This window comes from Falco cherrug, chromosome 1, assembly GCF_023634085.1.
Source record: "Falco cherrug isolate bFalChe1 chromosome 1, bFalChe1.pri, whole genome shotgun sequence".
Taxonomy (NCBI): domain Eukaryota; kingdom Metazoa; phylum Chordata; class Aves; order Falconiformes; family Falconidae; genus Falco; species Falco cherrug.
Genome location: NC_073697.1, coordinates 121,423,634 through 121,450,987, shown reverse-complemented (window position 1 = coordinate 121,450,987; position 27,354 = coordinate 121,423,634). Strand labels below are relative to the sequence as shown.

The following is a 27,354-nucleotide window of genomic DNA, read 5'->3' as shown; positions in this document are numbered from 1 at the left end:
AATAGAAATAGAGAGAGCTTGACTTTCAGTCATCAAGTCTTGATATTATTTTTTTTAGGCCCTTAACAGAGCACAGAAACTGTCAGAATGCTTGAAGACAAAATTGTTAATAACTTAAATGCTGAAGTTCTTCACTACGTAGCTGTTGACCTTTGAGGACTCTGACTGCTTACTGAGATTATTTCATTAGTATTTGCACATTGACTTCCTGCCAAAAAGTCAATCTGCTTTTCCTGTGCATGGTTTTGTTATTTTGAAGGTCTTCAGCTATGGAATAAAATCCACTATGTAACAAAGAGCTGGCAGAGTTGGAAGCTTTCCAGTAAAAGCCTTCCCAGGTTAAACTCTGGTGATGCTGAAATATTGTAAGTCTTTCATGTGTCCTCCTTTCCCTTGTGCATTACCTAAACATAGCTGTTCCTGCAGAAAGGCAACAGTTAGTTTTAGTTCCCACTACTCCCAAAGGAATGCTATACTTGTTATTTACAGGATGGAATTTATACATCATTTGAACTTGGGACTTGGACTTTGCTTTTGTTCTTTTATCAGCCTCAAAACCTTTTTTTAAAGATGTTTATGATCAGCTTAATGATCCCTCTTAGAGAGTTGATTAGTTACAACATAAATGACAGTATGGATCTCGTATCATGTTTAGGTGCTTAGCATTTCTGCGTTGTTGAAGACGCTTATACAAGCTGTTTAGAATAACATGTAAATATCACAATGAAAAAAGCATAAGGAAAGGCTATATCAGAAAGGGCTGACTCAAGAGCAGATTAACTACCAGTGGCCACCAGCAAAATGTCAATTTCTTTCTGATGCAGGAGAAAAAGGAAGATGGAGATACACCATCTCTTCTTTTTTCTCCCCCTAATTTCCTCCCCAAAAGAAGAGGAAGGTCAAAATTTCACCTGAAAAAGCTGGATGGTTCTAGCAACTTTCTATAGGCAGTGAAAGATGTCTGAACTATGAATGTCCTATTTATTGAGCCTACAGGGCTGAGATCAGGTTTTTTTATGACAGACAGAAATTGATGAGCCTCTCAAATACTTAGAGCCTGGAGGATAGAGGTATGTTTTATACCTTATCATTAGACTTGGAGTTCTATACTTTGGTATATTGGCAAGGCCTGCATTTCACAAGGGATAGGCTAAAGTAATTCTCATGTTCCAGTTCAGCAGAGTAAACAAACAGCTACATTCTGCAGATGTTGCAGATTCAGGATCAGTTTCAAGGAGAGCCCAATTAGAACCATATGAAGGCAGTCTGGCCTGTCTCCCTGGGATAGGGCATGCATGACTGTAGGTATTTATCTAGTGCCTGTCAGGATGGAGCTGTCCTCCTAATTGGAGCTTTTGGATGCTGCTCCAACCTAGTGATGTTGTGCACAGTAAGTCAGCACAGCTCCACTGATCTTGCTAAATATACATCTGACTTGCACTAGCTGTAGGCTGTCTTCCTAGAGATGAGAGCTGTGGGCCCTATTTTGCTCTGCAGGTAGTAAGGAAACTTGAAGCAAGTATGAGAAGGCTTTATTATTATTCTTATTCCCAGGCTAATACAGTGGAACCTCTGGCTCAGGAGATTCTTAAACCTCTAGCTGTAATGGCTGGAAGGTTTTAGATGAAGGATCTGTCTGTGCTGCCTGTTTTTGTATTCTTTTTTCCAACACTTTTGTTGCTGACTATTGCTGCAGATCAGTAGTTCACAGACTTGTTTCCCTCGCATCCAGGGTATGGGACAATGGGGAATGGAGCAGCTCTGAGAATCCTTGCTGGAGAAAGGTGAAGAGTGTGAAAGATCTGGAACAAGAAGTGTCTATGGGTGTGAGAAGCTCAGAGCTTAACCATTGCTTCACAGTCTTCCCCCACTGGAATTACTTTCTTTTGGGAACATTGCTAAAAAGTAGGGGCTCAGCTCAATACCTGCAGCCTTCGTTCTGTCCTTGCTGAGTGGAGTGCTTGCCCCTTTTCTCAAGTTTCTTTTTACTGCTGCAACTGCTGCTCCAGGTACTCACTTCCCCAGTTATATCCTCTAAACCTACTCCCAGAAGCTTTTCAGTAGCCTGCTTTTAAAGGAGGCACTGATGTTTCATCTACCAGGTTCTTCCCAGATTGTTTGATCTGATTTGCTGTTGTTCTTTCATACAAATTACATTCACATTTATTATGGTTGCAAATATTATGCACATTTGTACACAGATGTATACCACATCACACACATACATATATTTGCATATATAAGTGTGATAAAAATGGACTCAGCTTCTGAGAGAAACAGCTTCCCTTGATAAGCTTGAAATACGTTACAAAGCCTACATCTTTATCAAATGAAGTGCTTTGGGCTGGATTTTGGTATCTGCTATAACTGGAACTGGCTGGCTGGGTGAAGACAGCTGTGCTAGGTGCTGGGGTGGGAGGAAGAGCGGACAGTTGGTGCGGAGGAGATTGTGTCCAAATGAGGTGCTATGGAATGGTGGCGGCAGAGAAAGAAAAGAGAAAATAAGGTCTGAGAGCCAGTTAGGTATGGGGGAAAAAGGGGAGAAAAACCCTAACCTTGTTATCACTTTGGTAGGTACAAGAATGATGCCATTTGTCAGAATTTTTTTGTTTTATTAAAAAATAAGAGTGTGGGAGAGGTAAGCGAGGAATTCATACACACTCACAATATAAAGTTATCTTAACACTTTAGAAATAACAGAAATTTGATTGCCTGTGCAAGGGTTGTGTGGGAAAAGACACTAATTTAGCACATTCTTATTTTATTACAGAGGTTATGGGACACAGTGAGTAAAGGAGGGAATTGCAGCAAGAGGAAAAGATAGTCACGAAGGAATTTAAGGCTTCTCTAGAGATCAGAATTTTATCACTGTCTCTGCCAGAATTTGTGTTGCTTGGCAACACATTTTAATCAAACTTTTCAAGGGTGGTCACTAATTGTATGTTTCTTCTTTCCCCCAAGGCCTGATTTGCAGAAGTGCTGAGCAGTTACAGCTAAAAACAGGTCAATGGGAGAAATGTTTTGTATGTATCAAATGCTTGGCAAGTTTAAGTGCTCTAAAAATTGTACACTGGGGCTAGAAACTGACAAATAAAAGGTAGAGAATATCTTTCTCTGACTCTGGCATTAATGTGCACATTTATAGAAGAGGGACACTGCCTCTTCAGGAACCAAACTTTTGGGGAGTTTGAATCATGTGCTAAAAATCTGTGATACTTTTACCTTCGAAGTGCTAGGAAGACTGGCTGAAGTGGTCATGGCGCTGTCTGGTTGTCTTAAATTAATGTCTGAGGGTTTTCTTCTGCACTGAGGGTCTAAGCAGCAGCCTGTTCTCTTTATCGCAGTCCTGAGTGTTAGGTTGAGGGGAAAAAAACCACTTCAATAGTCATCTTAAGGAAAGCATAAAGCAAAACCAGTCCCCTCCTTTTACTCCAGTTTCTACTGCCAAGTGTTGGCCTCACCTGAATTTCTATAGCTTATCTAACCTAAGAACCATTAGGATCTTACATAACTGTTAGGTGCAGCTCTGGGTTCCTTCCTAAAGTCCAGACAGATCTTTTGATATCTTTCTGAAGGGAAAGAGCAAGCATTAAAATTAATCTTACTTTGTTGTGTTACTACAGGATGATGCTAATGTGACTGTGGGCCATATGTAATGAGGTGGCTGGCTTCATCCAGCCCCTAAAGTGCTTCTTAATCTGTGTATTGATGATCATAGACCATCTAACTCTTCTAATGCATGGAAGACTATTAAAGAATTTCTATGTTAGCCTTTTATAAAAGCATACAAGCATGTGTAGGAGGTAAGTAAAATATGTCATGTTGTAATCCATTAGGAGTGACTGTGGTTCTTAATTCAAAGCCTAGAGAAATGTCATTTATTTAAACAGTACTTTCTATTTCTATAGTACTTTTTACTCAGCTATCTCAAAATGTTTTCCATTGTTAAACAGAAATAAAGAGATGCTGCCGCTCAGTGTGTAGAACCCTCTTTGGGTAGGTCAAAGACGGCTGACTCATAGCTCACTGCCAAATCAGAATATCAGGGCTTTGCACTGCATTTCACAGAGATAATTGCCCAGACAAACTATTAAGCAATGAAAAAGCTGCCTTGAGGGTCTTGAGGCTTCCAGGTCCAAATCTCGTCTTGTTTGTAATGCAGATTTATATGAAGCAGGGCAGCTTACAGCTAGTTGATACTGAAAGTTGAAATAGTGTAAATTATGCCAGTTTTTTATTGCATTACTTAAACCCAATGCAAATGTCTGCGTTAACATTTTAAGTGGATACTGACCTCACTTAAATTGATTTATGGCTGAAGTTGTTTACAGTTGTGACGGTAACCTGACTAGTACTGTACTAGTTTCTACTGACTGACTTCACATGAATTGATGGAGCCTCTAGGTTTGCAGACAGGACTCTGACTTCTTTAGGAAGCAGTGCCACGGAGAAGGGTAGAGGGTGTTAGATGATGAAGCATGAACTTTAATACAAAATGCCTGTTCAGGGTGATAATTGTCCTAAGGAAATAGGCCAGTGTATGACCCTCATGTCACTTAGTACTGTCAACTCCATTTCATCACAGCATCTGTGCACATGATGCCACACTAAATTCAAGAATGTGGCTGAATGCAGATGGAAGGAATGTGATGCTATTGTTTAAGCAGGCATTTGGAGTTTAGGGTTCAGTATTTTCCTTAGTCTGTCTTTAGCATTTCTTTGTAATTTTTTTGAAACTTGGAATGAAAGAAAAGTTGTTCAGGGGAGAAGAGAAAGACTGGCACTTGAGATCAGGGGTGACATGATTTCAGAATTGTGCTTCTTGAGACAGTTAAAATTTGCTAAGCTTCTGGATCACCTTGGCACTCAAATTACAAGTGTTATGTGTGGACTACCACTGTGTTTAATAGCAACAGAATGGTTAATGCCTAACATTTTAATGTGTACTTAGCCTCTGATCTGTGGCAAGTCTATAACTGTGTATTGAAAATTCTTTAAAGGTGTATGATGGAAAGTGATTAGTGAGCACTTTCAGATTATTTCCAAATTCCAAATTTCCAAAATGGAATGCCTTGCCTTTTGAGTTTTTGTATGTTTTAATATGTAGTAATGTAGCTTGGTGGCCCACAAAACCTTACATGATTTTTTTGTTTTACTCTTTGATGTAGAATAGCTGCAAAAAGAGTTAAAGGACAGAAAGTTTTGATGTCTTTATATGGTAAAGATAAAGTTTGCTAAATGCCAGTCATACCAAAGTGTCATTTTACTTACGCTAAATTCACAAAAAAGTTTTCCAATTGAATTAATTAAATACCACACAAAGGAGAGAAAATTTCTTCTTTTACTATCAGCTGTTTCTCTGGTGGGGGAGAGGGAATGGTGTAGAACTCCTTTCAACTCATATCTACTGTTATCCCTACAAAGACTGTTAGAATAAATGTTGTGCTACGACTGCTAGGATAAACATTGAGAATTATTGCATTGTCTTTGAAGAGAAGCATATAAGCATATTTTAAGAAAGTGTGAACCCAAAATTGATTATTTTTGCTTGAGTAGTCTTCTGGTTCTGGGGGAGTAAACAGACCTTTCTTACTTCTTTAATATTGGAAGTGGTTTTTTTGTTTAATGTCCTGGCATGTCCCACACACTCAGGCTGCTTTCTAATGGCAGAAAATGATGAGAACAAATGGCGAGTGTTTTTAAAGTAATTATTATCACCATTGGGTGAACCTGGTGGTGGCATAGCCCCATATTGAACCAGCTGAGCTGTGTAACAATAGTACAAGTCCAGTACCACATGCTTCATATCTGCCTTGGGTTGCAGTTGCGAAGATCACAGTTAAAGAAATTCTTACTCAAAAAGAAAGACTATGATACAGACGGGTCACAAAAGACTCGTGTTTGTTCTGGAACCATATTCAGTGTGTGTTTGAAATCATCGGAATAATTTCTGTCAGTTCAAATGTTTTAGAATGTGCCCAGTGTAAGCTGCTATGAGAGCATCATTTATCAAAATGTTGTGTTCTGCAGAATGCTGCATCAGTCTTGTTAAATCTTACTAATACTGTCTTGTACAAGAAAACTCCTGAGTTACATGAAATGCTTGCATTACTTAGAGTTAAAGACTCAAGCTCCTTATGTATGGTGGCATACCAGTAAGAAGACAATAAACATGCATGAATTAGAGAACCAGGAGGTGAATGCAGGACATGGTCAAACACAGCAAAAGAGAAACACATACAGAAAAGATTTGGCCTAAAGTCTGAAGATCAGTACAATAGTTTGAAGCAGGTGCAGCCATGGTTAAACTGTTTGTTCTCCAGCTAAATAATAGAGTCTCTCAAGTTCTTGAATAGAGATTATCATCTGTATTTTGTATTTTTTCTGGCATATGACCTCTACAACTTTTTGCTGCTGCAAAAAGTACAAAAAAAAAATAAACAAAGAGCAGTCTTACCAACATATTGCTGCACAAAGTTGTGTTGAGGAAAAAACAAGCAGATGCCACATACACAGTACCATAAGGATTTAAGAAAACACATGATTCCTTTTAGGTATGTGGCTGAATCAAGTCCAAGCATGTGTGGCAGGGTGGGGATCAGCCTGACTAACGTAAACTAAGTTGGCATTTTCTGGTACTGAGCTTAGTTCCCTGTGTAGCTGAGTGAGAACCTGGCATTGTAGCATGCCAGTCACAGAAAACCTGGCCTGGTGTGAAGTTGAAATCTGGATAGAGGACCGTGGTCTAAGATCCTTTCCATGCATCCAGTTTCCATCATCCAGTTTTGACCCTAAGCATCTAACGGGTTTCAAAATCAAGTTTACAGAGTCAGTAGGATTGCTTATTGCATAATTGGATGGTCACCAAGCCGGAGATAGTGGACTTTGATTTGTGTGCATTATTCATCAGACCTCACTGGGTTTCCCTGGTGGTTAGTGTAGACTTTCATGGAGAGCTAGGCAGGCATTTATGCGAAGGGGAGAACTAAAATATGCAGAATTCAATCAGTTTCTCCTGGCTACTACTGTGACAATTCTAGCATCTATGAGACTAATGTCCAACTTTCTTAATATTTTTTGGACACAAACAAAGGTTTGTTGGCTTTAGGTTAATTTCAGTATTCCCCATTTTAAAAAAAAACAAAATACTACTGAATCTCCTAACTAGTTTGTCTAGCACTCAGGCGGTTATTTCAAATGTAGAGTTTATGGAATAGCTGAGATGTTATGCATAAAATTCAGTGTGTTCCAGTGGGAAGATCAAAGGACTGGAAGTAACTGACTTCCTACAGAGCTGGACTCCTCCCATCAGTGTGGTCACTGACTTCTGCATGCCTTTCCACCCATTACTTACCTACTTGTGTTCCTCACCACCCAGACACAAACCAGGTCTGATCCTGCAGCCGTAGAGCCAAGTTAGTCTGGTGCTGTGTACTGTAGCTAGTATGGCTGAGGAGCAGATATATATCTGCTTGGATATATATGCCATGTATGGCAAACCATAGTAAAGGACATGACAAGTCAGTTGTCAGCAGGATGTGGCTGATAGTTTCCTTTCAGGGCTGCAGATGCTTTGAAGGGGGCAGTCTGGTTGGCCATGCCTTTTCCATCTGTACCTGCAATCCTTTCTGCATACATAAATCAAAGGCTTAAGTGGCAAAGGCTGAAATACAGAGGAGGAGGCAGGTACAGGAGAGGAGGATGTGATTTTTGTTAGATGCTGTATTTATGGAATAGATCTATAGGTCTGCATATCCCACTGTTCTCTGTTCCCATCTGCAGTGCTCAGCATGTGTGGGAGACTCAGCAGGCTTTTATTTGTGGATAATCAGGTATGGGATGTCTGTGTCTCCAGGGTGTGTAGTGTGTTCTTCAGACAGCTGCACAGCAATGAATTTGCCAGAGTTACCCTGAATTGTTCTTTGAAGCATTCACTGATCAAAATTGAATGCAATAAGAATCTTAACTGAAAGAAACAAAGCTTCCCAGAATTGGCCTGAATTCAAGGACATTTCCCTCTATTTCTGTTATTTTGAAAGCTAGCATACTGGGGCTCTTGGACTTACTGCTGCTGGAGTATGTTACTTTGTAGTATTGCACTGTGGTTCTGTTCTTAAGTTGAGTATCTATACATACCAAGAGATGGACAACAGTTTAGCCTTTTTATAAATTAAATGAGGTAGGCAATGAGTATTACTGATGGACAGGTTTGTCTGTACTGCTGTCCCGTTCAGGGGTTCACACGGCAGTGGCAGGCAGCTAGTCTTTATGGCTAAGCTGCTGGAGCGAGCCTGTCTGCAGCTTGTCTCCACAAGTTCTGCCCCATAGAGGGTGCAGGAGGCAGGCCTGTCACAGCTCCTACAATTTCTTTTAATTCCTCCAGTCAATGTCTTGGCCAAAGATGGAACATTGAACAATAAAAAGATTTAGAAGAGAAGTAGGCCTTTAGAAGACTTTAGAATAGAGGTAAATATGAATAAAATACGGAAGAAATGTGAGTAACAGGTGCAATGCTGTCTGGTTTTCAAACTATCAGATATCTCTGCTTTAGATAGGCCAGACTGATAAAGGGGAACATACACATTTAAAATCTACAACTTAGATTTCCAGTCCTGAGTTGGTTTTACCCTTACTAAAAAAAAAAAATAATATTCTTCCCTCTTGCTTCCAGCAAGAATAAAAGACTGTCTGAAACTTCTGTGGATTTTGACTTGGAAGAAACAGGACCACACAGATGAAAAGAAGGAAAGCTAGGAAATCCCTGATGAAATCTTTGCAATGGCATATTTCTCCATACGGTTTCCTTGAACTAAATACATTTTTTAAATTCTTACCTTTGGTGGTTTTTAAATTTTTCTTTTATCTGTGTCCAAAGTCTCATCTCTGAGAAGACAGGGGGAGCAAGCTATGAATAACAGATACCCAAGTGAAGGTGTTTTTTTATTTCTACCTGGGATTTCTGCATCAATAATTTAAAAAGTGATTAAAATTCTAGAACAGCAAAATGAAGCAAGTACATGCATCACAGCCAGTGTGAAATATCTTCCATCTTAACTTGAAAACTAAATGAGAGAGAGGAAAGAAGCATATCCATATCACTGCTTTTGACTAATGGCTACAGAAGTGGCTGAGGAGGACGGATAGGGGACACCTTTGCAAGGACCAAGAAGCCAAGAAATTTAGTAGGGTGCAGAAGGATAAACTGGTCTCTGCAGTCACCCAAGGAAGACAGAGCTGCATCAGTTCTAGCCAAGAATATTGTTGGTTGGGATAGGAATCACAGAATAGCAGCAGAGTGCCAGAACAGCACTGCTGTCTCAGGAATCAGTCGAAAGAGGGGGAAGGGTATGACTTCTTCCAGGATCAGTAGATAAACACAACTATGGACAGATGGATGATAGAAGTAATCTCTGAGGGATATTCCACAGAACTGCAGGGAAGCAGAAATGGTGGGGGGAGGTATGGAGAGTGATTTGTCTCTTGTCAACATTGGAAGCATGATAAAGGGAGGGTGTGCGGTGGGGTGGAGAAATTCTTCCCCATCTTCACCTGGCAAGTGGGATGAACAAAAAACGCTTCCGAACTAATAAAATTTTTAGGGATGTCTATTGAAAATAGTCCAGAAAAAATCAGTAGAAGGTCTATGTTCAGGTATTTACATGCCTGTCATCACTGTAATATTTAAGCAGTAATTAATGAACTGGAACATCGATATCATACAACATGGCTGGCAACTGAGATGAATAAGTACATTCTTTTCTTATCCGACTTGTCTTACCCTGACAGCTGATCTGACTAGAATGATTTTTCTCTCTTGCTGTTCCTCAGTTCCTCCACTGCAGTTCAACTTTTCTACAATTATTTCCCATCTGTGATTTTAAAAGCCTGAAAAAAAAGCTGCTTTTCTTCACATTTCCCAGGTTTGGATAACCTTTCACCTTGACATTGATTGTTACTTAGGGTAAACAGGTAGTAGTGAAATATATGTACTCCATTTTTATCATAGGGATTGACTCTTCATCATTTGGGTTATGGGGACATAAATGGATTGAGGTGTCAATAAGACTGCTGTATTTTCTTTTCTACTTTCCTAATCTGCCTAATTTATTTTAATATAAATTTAATTAATATTTAATTTAATATAAATTTAATTAAATTTATGCAAATTAAGTTAATGCTGGTGATAAACAATGATCATGTTTAATAGTAATAGGATTCTGAGCTGTGCACTTCATTTTATTAAATTATTTGGGGCTCATTAATGACATAGTGGGTAAGTATAATGACAGTTTGCAACCTTAGATAGCTTCTTATGATGCAGGGCCAGAGTCTCTGCTTGGATATGGGGACTCTTAATCATTTTTTGTTGGGAGTTGCTCTAACTTGCCCCAACTATCTCAGAGGCAGATATCCTTCTTTAGTCCTTTTTCTTGCCTCCAGTAATACACTCTATTTTCCACAGTTTTCCCAACAATGTGAGTGAAGGAAAACCCCTGTACTGTTTATGGAATAGATCAAAGTCTGGGCTCTTTTGAAAATCCACATGATGTAGAAACATTATTTTGGGCAAGTCAAGATCTGATTTAGTCAGAAACAATGCTTTCTGTTGAAAAATACATCACAATCTTGTTAACATGACTGAAAATACTGCTACTTACTGGAAGAAAAGCTGTCACTTATCAGTTCAGAAAAATTAGCTACAAAGTTGGTTTTTCCCCCCCATTCTCTTAAGAAATGTCTAGTAACCAAGAAACAACTATTGCTAAGAAACTGATAAACTGCAGTGGCAATGGTAAAGAGCAATTGCAATAAAGCCACATTGTGATGGGTTCAATTTTCTGTCATGATGCCACTGCCTGGAATGGATCCATATCTTGGCTTATCCACTGACATTAGATTTCTTCTTGATGGTAGCAATGTTGTTATTATATGGCCAGAAAAACATTTTTTGTACTTTGTCATCTCAGAAAGCACCAGGACGTAAGGTTTAAGTGCCGAGGATTTAGGTAGTCCAGTGAGCTGTGACATGATCTGGATTAGTGCCCTGACTGCCAACCCCAGGAGACTAGAAATCTAGGTCTCTGAATCCAATTGAGTATAATTAAAATAATTTTGTCTTCTCTCTGCCATTAGCTTTTGAATGACTTCATGTTGCTTGTTGCAATTGTTTTTATTTATATGTAAGTATGTTAGGCAGGAGAAAATGACTCTTCCTACCTCAGGAACATGCATCATTTAGTGTTGGCTGAAGTTGGAGTAACATATGTACGAGACGTACAGATTGCTGTTGGTAGTTCTGCTGAGTTTTCAAGGGAGATTGAAGGCAGTCTTCTTCCCTCTTTTTCAGGTATGCCCCTTTATTAAGACCGTGGAAAGTGCTCATGATAGTATCACTTAAGCATTATGAATTCTCTGCATATGATGTAGCTCTTCAGAATATTTCCATATCACGTTGTGGACTGCAAGTTTTTGTCGGCTGTAGAACTCTGTGGGATTTGAGGCTGCTGTGTATTTTGTAGGATCAAGCACCTAATATTGATGCCATGCCATTAGTCTTGAGGTTAATTGGAAGACCTTTATTTTTTCCCCTTGAGTTTGCCTAAGCAGTGATGAATACTTAAATTCTGGGCACAGCTCCCTCATGGGAAGACTGCTGGAGAAATAATTTCTGTTTCCTGGAGCCAAAGATTTGGGAAAAGAAAAGAAAGGTCTGTCTGTGGCAGCTAACAGGACAGTCCCCAACTGTTTGTACTATTACTGACTGTAACTTTCTGTTTAGAGAGTACAGAGAGCAGCCAGGGTCAGAAACCCGATGAGATGTCAATATCATATGTGCTTCTGAGGAAGGAACTTAGTGGTTTCCTTTTAAAGGAAGCCCTATTAATTTAACATTAATAATGTATTGAACTTTAAAGGCTCAAGGGTATTGAGGCCATTTCTTTGAGTTACTGAGTGTCCCCAAACCACATTGAAATTAATGGGAGTGGAGGGCATGCAGTGCGAGAGCTATTCTGAAGTTTATCACAAGATATCTTACTTCTTACTGCGTTATTTTATAAAACATTTCAGACTTTGTATCTAGACATGATTAAACAACTTGCTGGAGAGGAACTACCCCATCTAACACAACACAGAGTAGGCTCTTGTGTGTGCTGACACTGCTGTCAGAGACTCTGGAAAACATTGAGACAGCCAAATTGTGTTAACGTGGTTTAGGATACGTGAAACCCTAAGCATGCCATCAGTGACTGAGGTGAAAGGTTACCCTCTGAATTTCCCACACTGCTTGCAATCAGTGTTATGTTCTCATTGCTCCAATACAGCTATGTATTTTTCTCCTCCAGTAATTAATTGTTTTGATATTTTGCAGTACTTCAGCTTTGATGCAATTTTGACTCTTGTGCCAGAGGAGGAAAAGAACTGTACCACCTTCAAAAGTAATTTGAATCCCATAGATTTGTATGGGGTCTGGGGAAACAGAGGCTCACGTCCCTAGTTGATAGTAATTTGTAGGTAGAACCTTAAGCATTCTTTCATATCAAGGAAAGCTGCTCAGCTCCCTAGTTGATAGTAATTTGTAGGTAGAACCTTAAGCATTCTTTCATATCAAGGAAAGCTGCTCATCTTTCCCAGACAACACAGAGAGCTATATAGAGGTTCCCTGTCTCTCAGTTGTTTCAGAAATAAAATTTGCTGAAGAAAAATTACCAAAAAATATTACTTTAAAAATTGAAGCAAGTAACATTAAATGTAACACTGCCTTAGCATTCCAGCCACCTTAGGCAAAAAATACTTGGAGAGGGCAAACATGCTATGTGGTCTAACTCTTGTACATATGTGTTGGTCACATTAAAAGGACAGCCGCTTTACGGGGATGTTTGATATTCTACAAATTGAGTTAGGAACAGTATGCAGAGTTCCATGTTAAATTGAGTGCGATGACATAAAGTAATTAATCCTGCAGTGCAATCCATCATTTACATCGGCGTGCTTAGGTGCTCAGAGAAAAGTGAGTAAAAATGGTTTTAACTTTTTCTGACTAAAAGCTTTAGATACAACCTGTGGTTTTGTTCATTTATGTTAGAACTTAAATAATAGTTGCATGATCGGGCATATGTGCTTTAGGGAAAATAGCTTATTGCAAGTTCAGACACAGCACCCAAACCCTTGTATTTATACAGCTTCCTTTAACAGCATGACATAGCATGCCATTACCTAGCATGTTCATCTCACGTTCTTCATAAACACTATTGGGAATGGTTCCTGTGTACACATAAGCATATTTAAACTGTTTTGATAGTATTCAGAGGTCAGAAGGCAAGGAAGTTGTTAACAAATTATATTTCTACCCTTTCTTGAACAATGGGATGATAACTGGTATTACAAGCCTGTTTTTGCAGGTAGATAATGAAAGTGCCCAGTCAGCTGCAAGATTGACAGCAGAAGAAGAACTGATGTTCTGCAGTCCTTCCTGCCAGTTCTGTGTAGTGGTCTCTAGAATGGCTGTCCCTTGGCTTTTAAGATTTGAAATTCCTATTGAAAAGGTTCACAAATACGTGTGACTGAAAGGGATGAGAATAAAATCTGCAAAAGATCCTTCTCGCTGCTGAACAGAGCTGAGCCTTATACGCACTTTTTACTTCCTGCAAACTGAGCTATTGTTAGATACTCCTGAAGTCTTGCAGAGTTCTCGTGTGAGAGTGCTGTGAGCAGGCTGTGCATCCTAATATGGGCTTAAATACTGGTAAACGTTTTAGTTTATGGTTCTTCAAGCAGCATTTAGTGACTGTGGACACTTGGTGGCTCTCCTCAAAAGCCAGCTACACAGGGACAGTAGATGCAGTGGTTAGCTGTGTTGTAATGTTACGCTACATTGTTTGTCACTACTAGCTGCATACATATGCATCTGCTTGTATGAAATATCATCCTTTGGCCTAGGTTTTTAATTGGAATCTTACCAGAAGAAAAAATTACATTAAATAGAAAATACAGAGTAGTCAAGTGTCTGTGCTGTAGCAGAGTTCCCATGACAGTGCCTTACTTTTGCCCTCAGATGTGATAAAAACAGGTCACGTCAGTTTTGCTTCTGTTGAATACTGTTTGGAATTCACAGCAGCAGTGAGAGCTTTTACACATGGGGATGATGGAAGAAGGATTTATGGAATTGGAAAGTATCAACTTAATGAAAGAGCATTTGCATGTTTTCTGAGCAAAACATTATATAAAAAAAAATCTGGTATAGCCGATGAAAGCATTTATTGATCCCTTTATAATCCTTTGTTTTCTTTTTCCTCCCTCATTGTATGGTGACGTATATATACAATGTAGGCTGCAATATTCATAAGCAGACTAACCTTTGTTGTCCTGTAACTCTTCACTTAAAAATGACGCTTTATATAATGCCTGAAGTGTGTGGTGTTAGGTTATGCAGACTTTTTATATTAAAAGAAAACCATCTTAAATAATAGCTGCAATTATGTACAGACTTGTTTTAAGCAAACTGAGCATTAATTATAGAGGGCTGAATCTTTAGCTAATTGCATCTGCTTAGTTCCCGTGCTGTCAGATTTGCTTTATACATGTGTATTCCGTTTGCTTTGAGGCATTTGTTGGTGTGAGCCCAAAGCTGGTACTTGTATGACTGAAGATCTTGAAGCTGATTTTTTAGATTAAGTCAGTGTTCCCTCCAAAGTTCAGGCATCCTTGGGTTTAACAGTGTGCAAAATACCCATATAAAATGTAGTAATTAGGGATATTTAAAATAAATACAAAGTATGTACATTCCCTAAGATTCTGGAAATGGAGTTCAGCAAAAAAAGAATAAACTTTTTTTTACAGCTTTTTTTTTTTTAAAAAAAAAAAACAAACCACAACACCCTGCACTGTTCTCTGTAGGGCTAATTTTCTTCTGAAACACTACAAGAAGATTCCTCTAATTTTAATTTCTGCCATAAGGCACAGCCATCTTGGATTACTTGTCCATGACTGAAGAAGGTACCTTAAGAGTGATGAAGCTACTCAGAGTGAACTATGGAACTCTGAATGGAAAATCAAATAGTATTACATAGCTAAGCAATAGCTCATGCTAGCTGGGAGAGAACCAGGATAAGGCCTATAAAGACAACAGACTGTGGAACACAAAGGGTGGATGTAAGTGAAGATCACACCAGCATCTAATGCCTTATAAATATATCCTTTAATTTTCAGTGTTCACCATTGTAATAGCAGATCTGAGGATTTATTTCTCTTGTACTAGACACCATGCCATTTTTTTATGTGAGTTTCATATCAAAGTATTAGCAATGAATTAATGCCGTGCACTAAGTTTAGTATGAAACTAATGGCTCGTAGTTGCAGCTGGTTTTCTTTCTAATCTCGTAACTATGCAGAAGGGGTAACAGTGATAAAAACATTGTCATGTATTTAATGCCAAGGCAATACTAGCCAGGTTATCACAAGTAAGACTTAGAACATTAGTTAAATAGGGATAAGCATGCAGAGTGATTAATATAGCAATCAGAAGAGCTCAGATCAATAAAATTCAGATGAAAAAAGATTTTTTTCTTAACTGCTGTGAGCCTGATTGTCCATGCCTAGTATTTCTTATCTGTGTGAAATGGCAGTAAAGTGAATGGAGAATTCTGATCTGGCAGGGTTCTACTCTTGGCTTGTGCTTCGATGTGAATGACGTAAACCACGACATCAGATACAAGCCTTTATATCTTTTGTTTAAGTATAGAAAGTAAATAAGTAGTTGTAGAATGACTTGTCTATATCTTGCAAATAAGCCTATTCACTGAGGGGTATTTTGTATTAATTACAGTATTTTATATTATGTTAGCATTAGCATTCCAACAAGATGAAGACCTCTTTGTGCTGAAGATTGTATATAAATAAGTCAGCATCTGCATGGTGGTACCTGCTATCTGATACAGTGTTATCTAATGATTTTAAAATAGTTCTACTGACTGAGCAGCAGCTTCCCTTTGAAACATAAGGTTACTCGTTTTAACCTCTAAGCTAGATATAGTTAACTGCTGACTTTATGGGGCATTGGCACCTTTTGCTGTTTGCATTCGCTCTACATTTTAATGATCCTCTGCAGTGCTGTTTCTCTATACGTGAAGAGTCACTAGGAAACAAAAATGCGCAACTGTGCAGAACTTGGCCTGTAATTTTATGCTACACAATGAGACATACGTACAATAATCTGACAAAATGAAAGCAACACATGTCATATCAGCTCCAAATAAATATCCTGTCTCCTCTACAGCAGCTGCATTGAAAGAGATCTGACATAATGGTGTTATATCAGCAGAGCTACTAATCTCAGATACTAGTGATTTCAGTACCGAGGGGAAGAACCCTGTAGCAAATAGAGGTCATTCAATATCCTCTAGCACTTTGGACAAGTGTGGCATTTTGGACTGTCCCTACTAATGACAGAATACAGTGCTGATGCTAAAAATTGCTGTTGCAGAGCTAATTGTGCAGGTTACCTGCTCCTAACAGCAAAGTGTCTGTTCAGATGGGCCTGCTTTATTTTGATGCCTTGCAGAAGCAACAATGTTTCTTGGAAGAAAAAGGCATTACTCCTAGGTTGTTTTTAGCAGTGAAAGAGAAGGCTCTGAGGTATCAGAAATTATTTTTTACATATTTATTTTAAAGATATTTAACCCTCTTTAGGAATACAGAATTGCTTTCTAGACCTTTTGTCTCCTCAGTATCTTATGTGTCATGTCATGCCAAAAAAAGGAGCTGCAGTGTTCTGGTGGGAATATAGGAGTATCCAAATCCACACAGCAAGCACACATTTCTTTTTGTGATCCTCAAGCGGCAGAATTTCAATTAGAGGTACAGTAGTTTAACCGAAATAAGAAGGATGCTGAGAGAATTTTGCTATTTTCAGTGTGATGAGGTGGCACATATGAAGAGTCCTTTTCCTTGGCAACAATTCCTGGCCATAAGGTTGAACCTGTTTACCCAGGCACAGTGCCATTCTGTCAGATGGGCATTGATAAACCAATTGTAGAGACCCTGTGTTGCATGTGCATCAGGTGTAAGTGTCCCAGATAGGATTCCCAGCAAGGATTGTCCGTATGTCTGTTCTTTCTAATTTTATACTTCCTTCTTCCGTTACTAATCCAGGTACAGGTCTGATTATGGTTCAAAAATAGAGAAATCCTTTTTCTCCTTTAGTAAGACCTCTTGCCCACGTCATAACATAGATTGGAATAATAGTTCAGGAGAAGTTTTTGGAAGACAAATTTTCCTCCCTGGCCTTACCAGACCTCTTCCTTCTGCATTCATAGAAATGAGAGCTTTATAATTCTTTTTCCTTTCTAAGCAAAGTCCCTGTAGGATCCATCAGAGTAAATCTTTGGCACAAAGCTAGATTTCATATGTACAACAGAGTGGAAATCTGTGTTCAGTCACTCTGTGTGCACTATTTTGCAGGATGTTCTGCCTGTACTGGTAAAACCCACTAAGGTTTCAGGGTTCAAGAAAGAGTGTGGCACTGGGGCCTGTCTCCCTAGCTGCTCTCTCACAACAACCACCTGCCTTTCCTCTTCATTTCCTCAGTGGCCTCAGTTTTCTGTAAATCAGCAGTACTCCCAGAATTGCTCTTGCCCTATCTTAGATATTTTATATGGCCATAGTACATCTTATTTTGCTTATTGTATTCCTTTTTATGTGTTTCATTTTCATGTGTATTGAAGAGATAAGAATCTGATATCTGTGGAATGTGCAAAATAATGCCAGGTCATGCTCTTCTCTGACAGCTGAAGCAATTGCACAGGCATCCAATTATTAAGTACAAAGCTTTGATAATCTAATTTCTTGCTCATCTCATGCAGTCTGTTCCATACGAATGCAGCAGATTTGAAAAAATATGACAAAATCTTAGTTTTCCTGATATTCCTTTTGGAATTAGCTTTACTAAGTGTTGAGGCAACACACTGAAGCAGAGCTTGCAGAGCCAGCATATTTTGATTTTGGTTTAATTTAGACTCTGAATAATAGATTACATTTTTCTTCTGGACCTGGCATGTGTCATTTAGATTGGCCACAGAGTGGGCAAAAGCAAAACATGTTTTGATTGTATATGTTTCTATGAATGCTGACAGTAAGCAGTTGCATTTAATAATAGCCATACTCCCTGAAATCTTCTTAACTTGTCTCTATCTACATACAATATTTTTTCACCCACTTACAAAATGCAGCCTACCGCTGGTTGGCTGAACAACCTTTAGCTGTGTACGTTACTACAAGATGCACTTTAATGCAATGTAATTTTCTGGGAAATTTGAAGTAGAAGAATGATTGCTGTGCTTTTGGGGGATTCACTTACTGGTATCCTCTCCTATTGCTGAAGCATCCTGAAATCTTTAAGAACTTCTGTTGCAAAGCAGGGAGGCATAAAAGCAACCTGCGTAAACCAGTGCTGAGATCCAAAAAACTGCAGTTCAGACTTGATTTGAATATTTTGCTACTCAGATATTTTGATTGTGGGTTGGGATTTGCCATTTTCCAAATGTTTGTATAGTGCAGTCCAGCACAACAAAGCCATACACAGTTTGAGTGCTCTAGGCAATGATAAAAAAGCTAAACAAATGAAGATAATGTCATCTGCAAACTGTAAAGAGTGCACAGTGGACTAGTCCTTTCAGTTAAACCTGAAAATGAAGTCACCATTCAATTAATGGAATGAGCATCAATACTGCAAAGAGAAATCTGCATCCGCACATACACCGTTCCACTAGTGTGTCTGGATTTCTGGTAAAGCAGAGTGTTGGTCCTTCTGTCAGTCCATTTAATTAACTATAGCTTTACTTTTGTTTCTGAAATTTACAGTCAGTTAAATCATAAATATTGTTTTGCAGCTGATAGAACAGTATGTAATGGTCCTCATCTTGTATCTTTTTTAGTCTGAATGTCGCATCCTCTTTGTAATTTTTAATGACAACAATTTTTATTATATTGCTGGAACTTTTCCCAGGGTAATTGTGTCTTTTGTATATATGTGATCTAGCAATGAAACGGCAACAGAAAGCTGCTAAATCCAGCATCTTCTGTAGCTGCATATTTATGTTAAAATATTCTTGGACCTACTGGAAGAGACTGAAAGTATCTTAAAAAACAAAACCAACCCAGAATTTAAGTTAAATGATACACAAGGTAGCTGAGCCTTCTGTAGCTCAGTGAGAGTTGTTCTAAATATGAAAACATCAAGCAAAATACAAGTGAAGGCAGAACATATTTGCATATCAGCTATCTTATGGAGCACATTTGTCTTGCTGTGTGTCTGTATGCCCTTTGAAAGTATTTCAGATTAACAGAGATTTTACATTTTGACCACAAAATTTGCTCCAGTTCTGATTTCCTCCAAGACAAAGAAAAGTAACGACCCTATGAGTAGCAAACTGACTGATCAAGACCTTTCTGCTCTTGGCTTTTCAGGAATGTAAAGTCATTTAAGCAACATCACGGGCAAATCTCATCAGGGCCAAACCTTACCCAAAGCAAAGACTTATTGTTGCAGCCTTCAGAATACTGGCCAAAGAAACCTTGCATTGTTTAACTGCACTTTGGTATCAAATGCAACTCTATGGGAGCTGCATGTCACTTACGTGTAACAGAAGCAAGTATCTTGCCTGGCTACCAGGATGACTGTGGTGAGGCATAAGTAGTGAGTGCTACGCTGCAGACAGAGAAGATACCAGAAAAAAACTTATATTTCTGCCTTAGTATTCTAGCATAATAGAATATCTGTGAAGCTATGGGCTGTGCCTTTCTGTTATGGTTTTGGAACTCAGAGCATATGGGATGAGAGGAGAAGCAGTTAAAGACACAGCTATTGCCTGTGGATCACTCTGTCACTTCTTTCCATTGAAAATGAGAGATTATTGGAGAGCTTTGGAAGAGAAGGGGAGGAACTACTTTTCAGTCCACCAACTTGGACTCAGTTATTGGCTACTGTATATGAGCATGCTCTTTTTCTCCGCATTTTTATCCTGTACTGAATTTGTGGGTGGCACAGAAACCATCAGTAGTGCTGTAGATCCTCATTTTCCACCTGAATTTTTAAGTTCAGTGATCAGTTCTTCAGAAGGCAAACATGTTTAACTGTATGAGAAACAGGGACAACGTCCTCTAGGATAGATGTGTAGCATAATTCAATAAATTGAACAAACATTACTTGGGAACTTGAGGAATAGCTCTTCTGTAGGACTTGATACCCTGTTCAGAGTTTCCAAAGTTTATATAATTAAATATTTCCTGTGCCTTGCCTTAATTTTATGGTTTCTTTTATTATTTCTTTCTAGCTCAACAAAATTCACCAAAAATCCATGAAGGCTGGTGGGCTTATAAGGAGGTGGTCCAGGGAAGCTTTGTTCCAGGTAAGCGTAATTTTAAAAACTTAGTTTTATTAAATATTTTTTCACTGAAATTAAATCTAGTTGGGTTTGGGGGAGATTTTGGGGGTTTATGGTTTTTTATCCATTGCAAAGATTTGAAGTGCACAAGTACTCAACATCATATTCTAGTGAAGTGTATAAAGGTTTTTGTCAATACATCATCCAGAGACCATGGCTGTTTTCCAGGAAAGAAATCGCTTTGATGACATTCCTGGTTTCTGTCAGTAAAACTAATATGATGCTACTTTGTGAATATATGTTCTGTGTATAGGAAAGATAAAGGGAGGACTCAAAAGCAGGATTGTTAACTGGATTAATTTACTTCTCTGATGCAGCACTTCTAGATAATCCCATTTCTGCAAAGAGTATATTAGGAAAGGAACCTAATTGAAACGTGAACCTAACATGCCAGTTTCACTAATTTTTGTTTTAGAAACAAGAAATAGAGAGTGAAAAAAGATTAAATCCTAACTTGGCTTTAGTAAGATTTAGTAAATGGTAAATAATCAATAGGCAGCTAAAAGGATCTAAATAAGCAACACCAGCTGAATTTGATAGGCAAAAGTGAAATTCAGGCTAGCAGTAGCATGGCATTGGTCAGTATTGCAGAACTCCTCCAAAATATGTGTATTGGTTCCCCTAATGCTGTATAGTCCTTTAGTATCAAGTGCTCTGAGCAGGCCTTAGATTGTTTTTAGCTCTGGATCTCTCTTAACACATTTCAGGATTTAAGCTGCCTGACACGCTAGTAGTTCTTTGACTGACATTTTTGTATTTTGTTTTTGACTTACATTTGACACCTGATCTTTTGTGCTCCCTTTCTGTATATTATATTATTCTTTCTTTCAAACAAACTTACTTTCTGTCTGGAGCAGGGTCTTCGCTGCTCCATTTGACTAGGTGTTTCCACTTAGGAGTCAGGAAACTTCAGCAACCTCCATTTTCTGTTCAGTTGTAGAGCTGATTTGACAGTGCATTCTTCATTCAATATACACAGAAACATTCAGTGATAATTTTGTTCAGTATGTTTTCAGTGCAATTGAGATGAATATGCATTAATTTATGTATACTAGCTATATGTTATAAGCTAAAATAGTGCCTCAAGTTCTATCATGAATGCACCATGAAAATTGCTACATGATCTTTATTTCTTTGATGTACTAGAAAATACTGCTTGGCCATTGTACAAACTATTCCCACGAATCTTAAATTTGATCGATCATCAGATATTTTTCATTGTTGTGACAGCATTTACCATCTGACAGTTATTCGAAATATCCAAAATGCTGATTATCTTGATAGGAATACAAGCGCAAATGAGATTAAATATTTCAACCCACAAGTTTCTGGCACTAAAATTCTTGTGAAAAGCACATATGAAAATCAACATCTACAAGCCTAGAACTTAATTACATATTGATGTAGAATAAAGTAGCTTTTCAGATTTGCTTGAGATCGGTTTGGGCTGTTAAAGACAGTGCAGTGTATTGTTACGCATATTTAGTTCCTAATGTTGATAGTGGAGGAAAAAACTGGAGAACATAATCACCTGCTTTCAAGAAATTTCAGCCTTCCTGATCTGCATAACCCAGGTAGATGCCCAGTAGAAGGTATTTGTTTAACAGGCTTTCTGATTATTTCCGCATAAAGTTATTGAGAAAAATAATTTGTCAGCATGTAAAGAAACATATGTGATCAGGTAATGCTTGTGGTATTCTGGTTTTAATACAGTGAGAAATTTGCTTTGGGAACATCCTTAGAAGATTAAGGAGAAAACATTCATGACTCAGCTTTCAAGAAGGAAGGCTTTTAGCTTAGTGTGGAGGGACACCTCCTTTGTGAGAGAACCCTGAATTACTCATGCTTGTTGAATGTCCTGCTAACCTACCACAACATCCTCAAGAATTGGTCCAGAAGGACAGTTATGAACAGCTCACTGAAGCAGCCATGAAGAAAGCAAGGGTAATTTGGGGGCACCTTTCTTGCAGGTTGTCATGTTTCTTTCAGATTCAGCTCTGCAGCCTGTAAAACTTAGCAGAAGAGAGAAATCCCATGAATTTTTACAGAACAAACAACTAATTTTTTTTCATCAGCACCTAGATTTTGGAGTCTTTGAAAACCATATTTAAAGCATTTCAAGGATGCATTTTATGGTTATCATCTCAGGCTAACACATCACAAAGGATATATTAGTGCATAATAAGTTTATCCATAGTGTAAGCAGTCACATATCAGATCTTGCACGAGATGCTAATTAGCACCTTGGAGGCGATAGCTGTGAGGGCAGTCTGAGGAGCTATAGCTGAAGTTGCTGACTGAGGTGCACTGAAGCAAAGAGCTGTGGCCATCTGCCAAGATGTTTCCTTTCCACAGCTGTTTGTCCTGTCCCTGGGCTGGAAGTTACCACCCCCAAAGATATTAGAAAGGAATATTTGTCCAAGACTTTGTCACTGCAGTTCAAAACTGGCATCTAAGCTATATCACAGACATCAATACAGCTCATTAGCTGCTTGGGGGAGCAATGGCCAGCACAGAGGTGACTAATTGGGGGTAATAGCATTGTAAAACACTCCAGGATGAGTTGCTAGAGTTCATCTGTCACGGCTTTAACTGTGTGGATACTTTTAGCCTACTTCAACACAAAGTCATTGTCTTTCTTCGAACCATCACTTCTTTCATGTATAGTTGCTTAAGAATGCATTTGGGAGCAATCACAATATGCCTAGGTTAGAATATGTCATTCATAAGTTTTTCTGCTTAATACCCTGTTTTGGATGCGTTTAAGTCAAGTTCTAACAAATGCTCTGGATCCTGTGCAAATTTGTCTTTGAGCAGTTCTTAAAATCAAACCATACTTCACCACATTCCACAAATCCTAAACTCCCTATTCTCAGGGATAGATTTTAGAAGAATTATTTAAATCCCTTTCTAATATAATCTGGACAGGTTTTTTCCACTGTAAACCAGTGGCCTGCAATTGCTAATGTGTATCTCACAGGTAGGAGGGGATATAGGCAGAGATGAGGTGCAAGAACCATCACACTGTCTTCCCCACCTTCCTTTGCACTGTGCAACAGAGGAGAGAGCAGTGGTGACTGACAGGTTCTCAACCTACAGTAACTGTGGCTCAGGTCTGTCTTAATGCCAAGCCTTGCAAGCGAGGGTGCAGAGCTGTGAAGTGCAGGAAGGTTCATCATCAGTCGCTGGGTCTGTGTATGTACTGCTGATGCACAAAACACTCTCTCATCTCTCACCTTTTCTAAAAGCAAAGAATTGCTCTTACGATTTAAATCATGTAGGCAAACAAAGTAGAAAGTAAGTAGTGCTTTAAAATGTTAATTGAATGCAAATTAGGTTCCAAATTAAACTTCAGGGAATGTTCAAGGATGAAGAATGAATACTTTTCTTTATGCATAGTGATTTGCATAATAATCAAATAATCTATATTGTTACATACTTCACTACATAGACTTTTTTCTGGTATGCAATATCAAAGTAGTTCATGATGAGTTAAAATACATTTCAATAGCCTTTTTCATCTTTTGTTTGACTGAGTTGTGCTGTGACCGAATATGTTGTGTCATTAAAGTAGCGCAAGCATTTTTCAGAGTGGCAAAGGCAATAATGTTTCAAACTATTCTGTACCATTTCTTTTACTTCAAATAGATGTGTATAACCTTTGATACTCTTGTGTGTGTGATTGTATTGATTCTCTTCATAATGCTCCTGTTTTTTTCATAGCGTCATAAAGTGGGCTTTGGTAAGCATAAAATTTAAAGGTGGTTAAATCTAATTTGTGATCACAGAATTCACTTGTCAAAACTCCATGCTGTTACTGAAACTTTGGACTGCATATTAATACGATGGTGTAAGTATCTTGCCTGGGGGAGACACTGTCTTCATGACTCTAACAAGTCTAAAGTTACTTTACAAGGTGATAGTGCTAATCTTCACTAAGAGGAGGAAATCCATCTCTACCAAATAATGAGTGAACTTTGCTGAAGGAGCAGATAATGTTCTTCTCCTTCCTTATATAAAGGTTGTAAAATTTAATTCCAGATAAAGATCTACATCCACTATGATTCATTATTGGCCTACAGATTACCAAATCAAAGGCTCTGTTTCCCTGAGATTCTGAGATGAGAAATCCCCTGTTCATCATTCCTTTCACAACTCATTTTACTGTAAAAGGGAAAAGACTGCTAGAAATTGATAATGCTGCTCCTGCCTTTTGCAAGGATCATGCTGATAGGATTATGCCCTAACATAGACCAGCTGGCAAAGCTACACTGACAAAAGCAACATGAGCAGTGTCTGTGAAGCACTGAGAAACTTCCTCCAAGGAGGAAATGCATGAATTTGGTAATGGTTTGCAAGGAAAAAGAAACTTGATTGACGGTCTTGGTCACGAGTGCCAAAATCTGATTTTAAACTTCCTGCTGTCACCATGTGCTTTTCTTATGGCCCACACAGGCAGTTCAAGTGTCCCTATTTTCTCCTGTGTACACTTCAAGATTTCCTTTAAACTACACATTTCTTTATATTCATGTTCAAAAATGACCTCTGATGGGCAGGTTTCTGTAAGAACCGTGAATTTTTTGTCCATGGCCTGAAACTGAGAGATACGAAACTTCAAACCCAAACGCGTCTTACACTTTCCGCAAAGCTCTTGTATTATGCCATTCTCCAAGCACACAGGGGTCTATTTCATGCATTGAGACGGGTGATCACTTAGTTTGGCTGCCTGAATAATACAAACCATAAACCTGCTGATTACTTCTCCTGCCTTGCTTACTTTTGTACTAACTATAATATTTCTTCTAGTCTTATTTTGGGACTTCAGGAGGCTGCTGCATCACTCACTGTCTGGTGCATTTTTCTTGTCAGTGAAAACAGTGGTGCTGTCTGAGCTATAGCAGGGTTTTAAACAGTCTCCACACACTCTTCAAAATCATTCAGTCTGGTGAAGAATTAACCAGCCATATGTAATTATTTGTTGGAACAATAATAGCAGTTTTTCTTTTAGAAAGCAATATATCGGAACACTTCATTTCTTCAGGGTGATAGAGCATAGATTCTGGAAATCATTCACTTATTGATTTGACCTTAGATTAGAATTTATAATATTTCAGCTTTGGTTGTCAGTTAAAGATAGCTTGAAGGAAATATATTTTGTACCAGATCTTTTGTTGGTTTCTTACTTTCTTTGGCAATGCTGCAAAAAGTGACTGTTTACAAATCATGTAACTAAAAAGGCAACTAGATCTTTTCATATTTTTGCATGGGCATTAAATATAATTAAAATGTAAAATCATTGTCTCACTTTCAATAATAGTTGATATAATTCATTATTTTAAAATAGCAAGAAACAGATGAGTTGACTGGTGTTAATTTGGAAGAAAGGAACGCTATTAAGGGGAGACATTTGATTGCCTCAGTTCTAATACAAGTATGGCAACACTTGCTCATCTTTATCTGAATTGTAACCAAATTACCAAGTTTGAGACACTCTCACAGTAGTAGTAGTGCTGTACTTAATGAGACTATCGGAATGAGTCTGTAATTTTGAATCTTCCATAAAAATGTAGAGAGGCTGGTTAGAGGGTGAGTCACACCTCAAAGGTTGATTTGTCCCTGAATTTAAATATGAAAAAAAGTAGAATTTAGCATATGAGGATATTTTTGCGGTTCTACATAATATTGTACCTTCACAAGGAAGTACAGTTCCATGTGATACAATTTGGGTCTCCAGGTTTAGTCAACAATTGGTCTTATTAAAAGAGTTTTATGGGTACAATGAATGAAAGCTGAGTTTTCCAGATTAATGATTTCATGGATTATATTTTCCTCACAAAGCCTCTGATGTTCCTCTGATGTGGATTTCAGTGGGAGATGAATGTCCGTTGGGAAGTCAGTGATAAAACCAAACCACCATGCCATACTTATTCATAGCAAGTGTATTTAAAATCTCAGTCTGTGTCTCTGAAGTTCAGATCATGCAAATCTTTGAGCAAATTTAAACACTATTAGTTGTTTTATGAATTTATCTGATTTAAATACAAATGTGAATCTGCTCGCTTTCACAAATAGGTGGAAAAATAATGCAAGATAACTGTGTTTCAGTGCTGATCTGTAATGTTCTCTTTCAACAGCAATCATAGTGGGGGCAGAAGAATCAAAGTTGACATTGACTGTGAAGATCTCTGTGTGAGAATTGGGATTAATTTATTCATTTAAGAAAATGCTACAAGTGGGTACTGAATAAAAGTGTCAATTTAATGACACTAGGTTTCTAGGATGTACACTAGAGGCATCTTGCTTGTGTAATGGGCACATTCTTAGCAAGTTCAGGTGAGAATATACAAGGTGGTCATTCATCTGGCTGTGGTCCAGTGGTCTTTCATCTGTCCAGCAGCTCTTAGTAATTAAGCAGGTTTAAGGGCTTTGTCTTAAATGCTTTGGTAGCAGTCCTTCTCTGAGGTTGCCAATCAAGCTAAATCCTGAACTCTCATCTATCTATAAGTGCAAAATGAGCTTCAAAGGCGTAAACCAGTTCAACCGATAGGACAGCCCGGTTTGCTGTAATTTCAGTTGGGCCATTTCTTTTGCCAGTGACTAGCCTTTAGAAAAAGGTACGAACAAGGATGGCTGCGTTAACTAGCAATTTGCTGATTTTTTTTTTTATTTTTTTTTAAGCTACACCCCACTTCTGCAATGGATTCCCAATATGCACAGGAAAATTTCTTCTAATTGGTTCCTAGTTTCTACCTAGCTTTTAATTACTTGGAGATCTCCCTGGAAGCTTTCTGTGAGACTGTTTCCTGAATTACTAACTATGGTGAGTTGTCAAGCCAGGAAGAAAAACTGCCGCTACACCTTTCTGAATGGTGTCTTATCCAGAGATGCAAAGGTGATGGGCAGTGAGAGGTTTATC

At 38.4% G+C, this 27,354-nt stretch overlaps 1 protein-coding gene across 3 annotated transcripts in view; it reads left to right on the top strand.

Annotated features, from left to right (window-relative positions):
- The window catches only part of CA10 (carbonic anhydrase 10), a 209,833-nt gene that overhangs the window by 18,575 nt on the left and 163,904 nt on the right, over positions 1-27,354 (top strand). For all 3 annotated transcript variants that reach the window (XM_014281538.3, XM_055700766.1, XM_055700767.1), the window contains one exon: positions 20,328-20,402. In XM_014281538.3, coding sequence (XP_014137013.1) covers positions 20,328-20,402 — 75 coding nt within the window. The remainder of the gene's footprint in view (positions 1-20,327; positions 20,403-27,354) is intronic.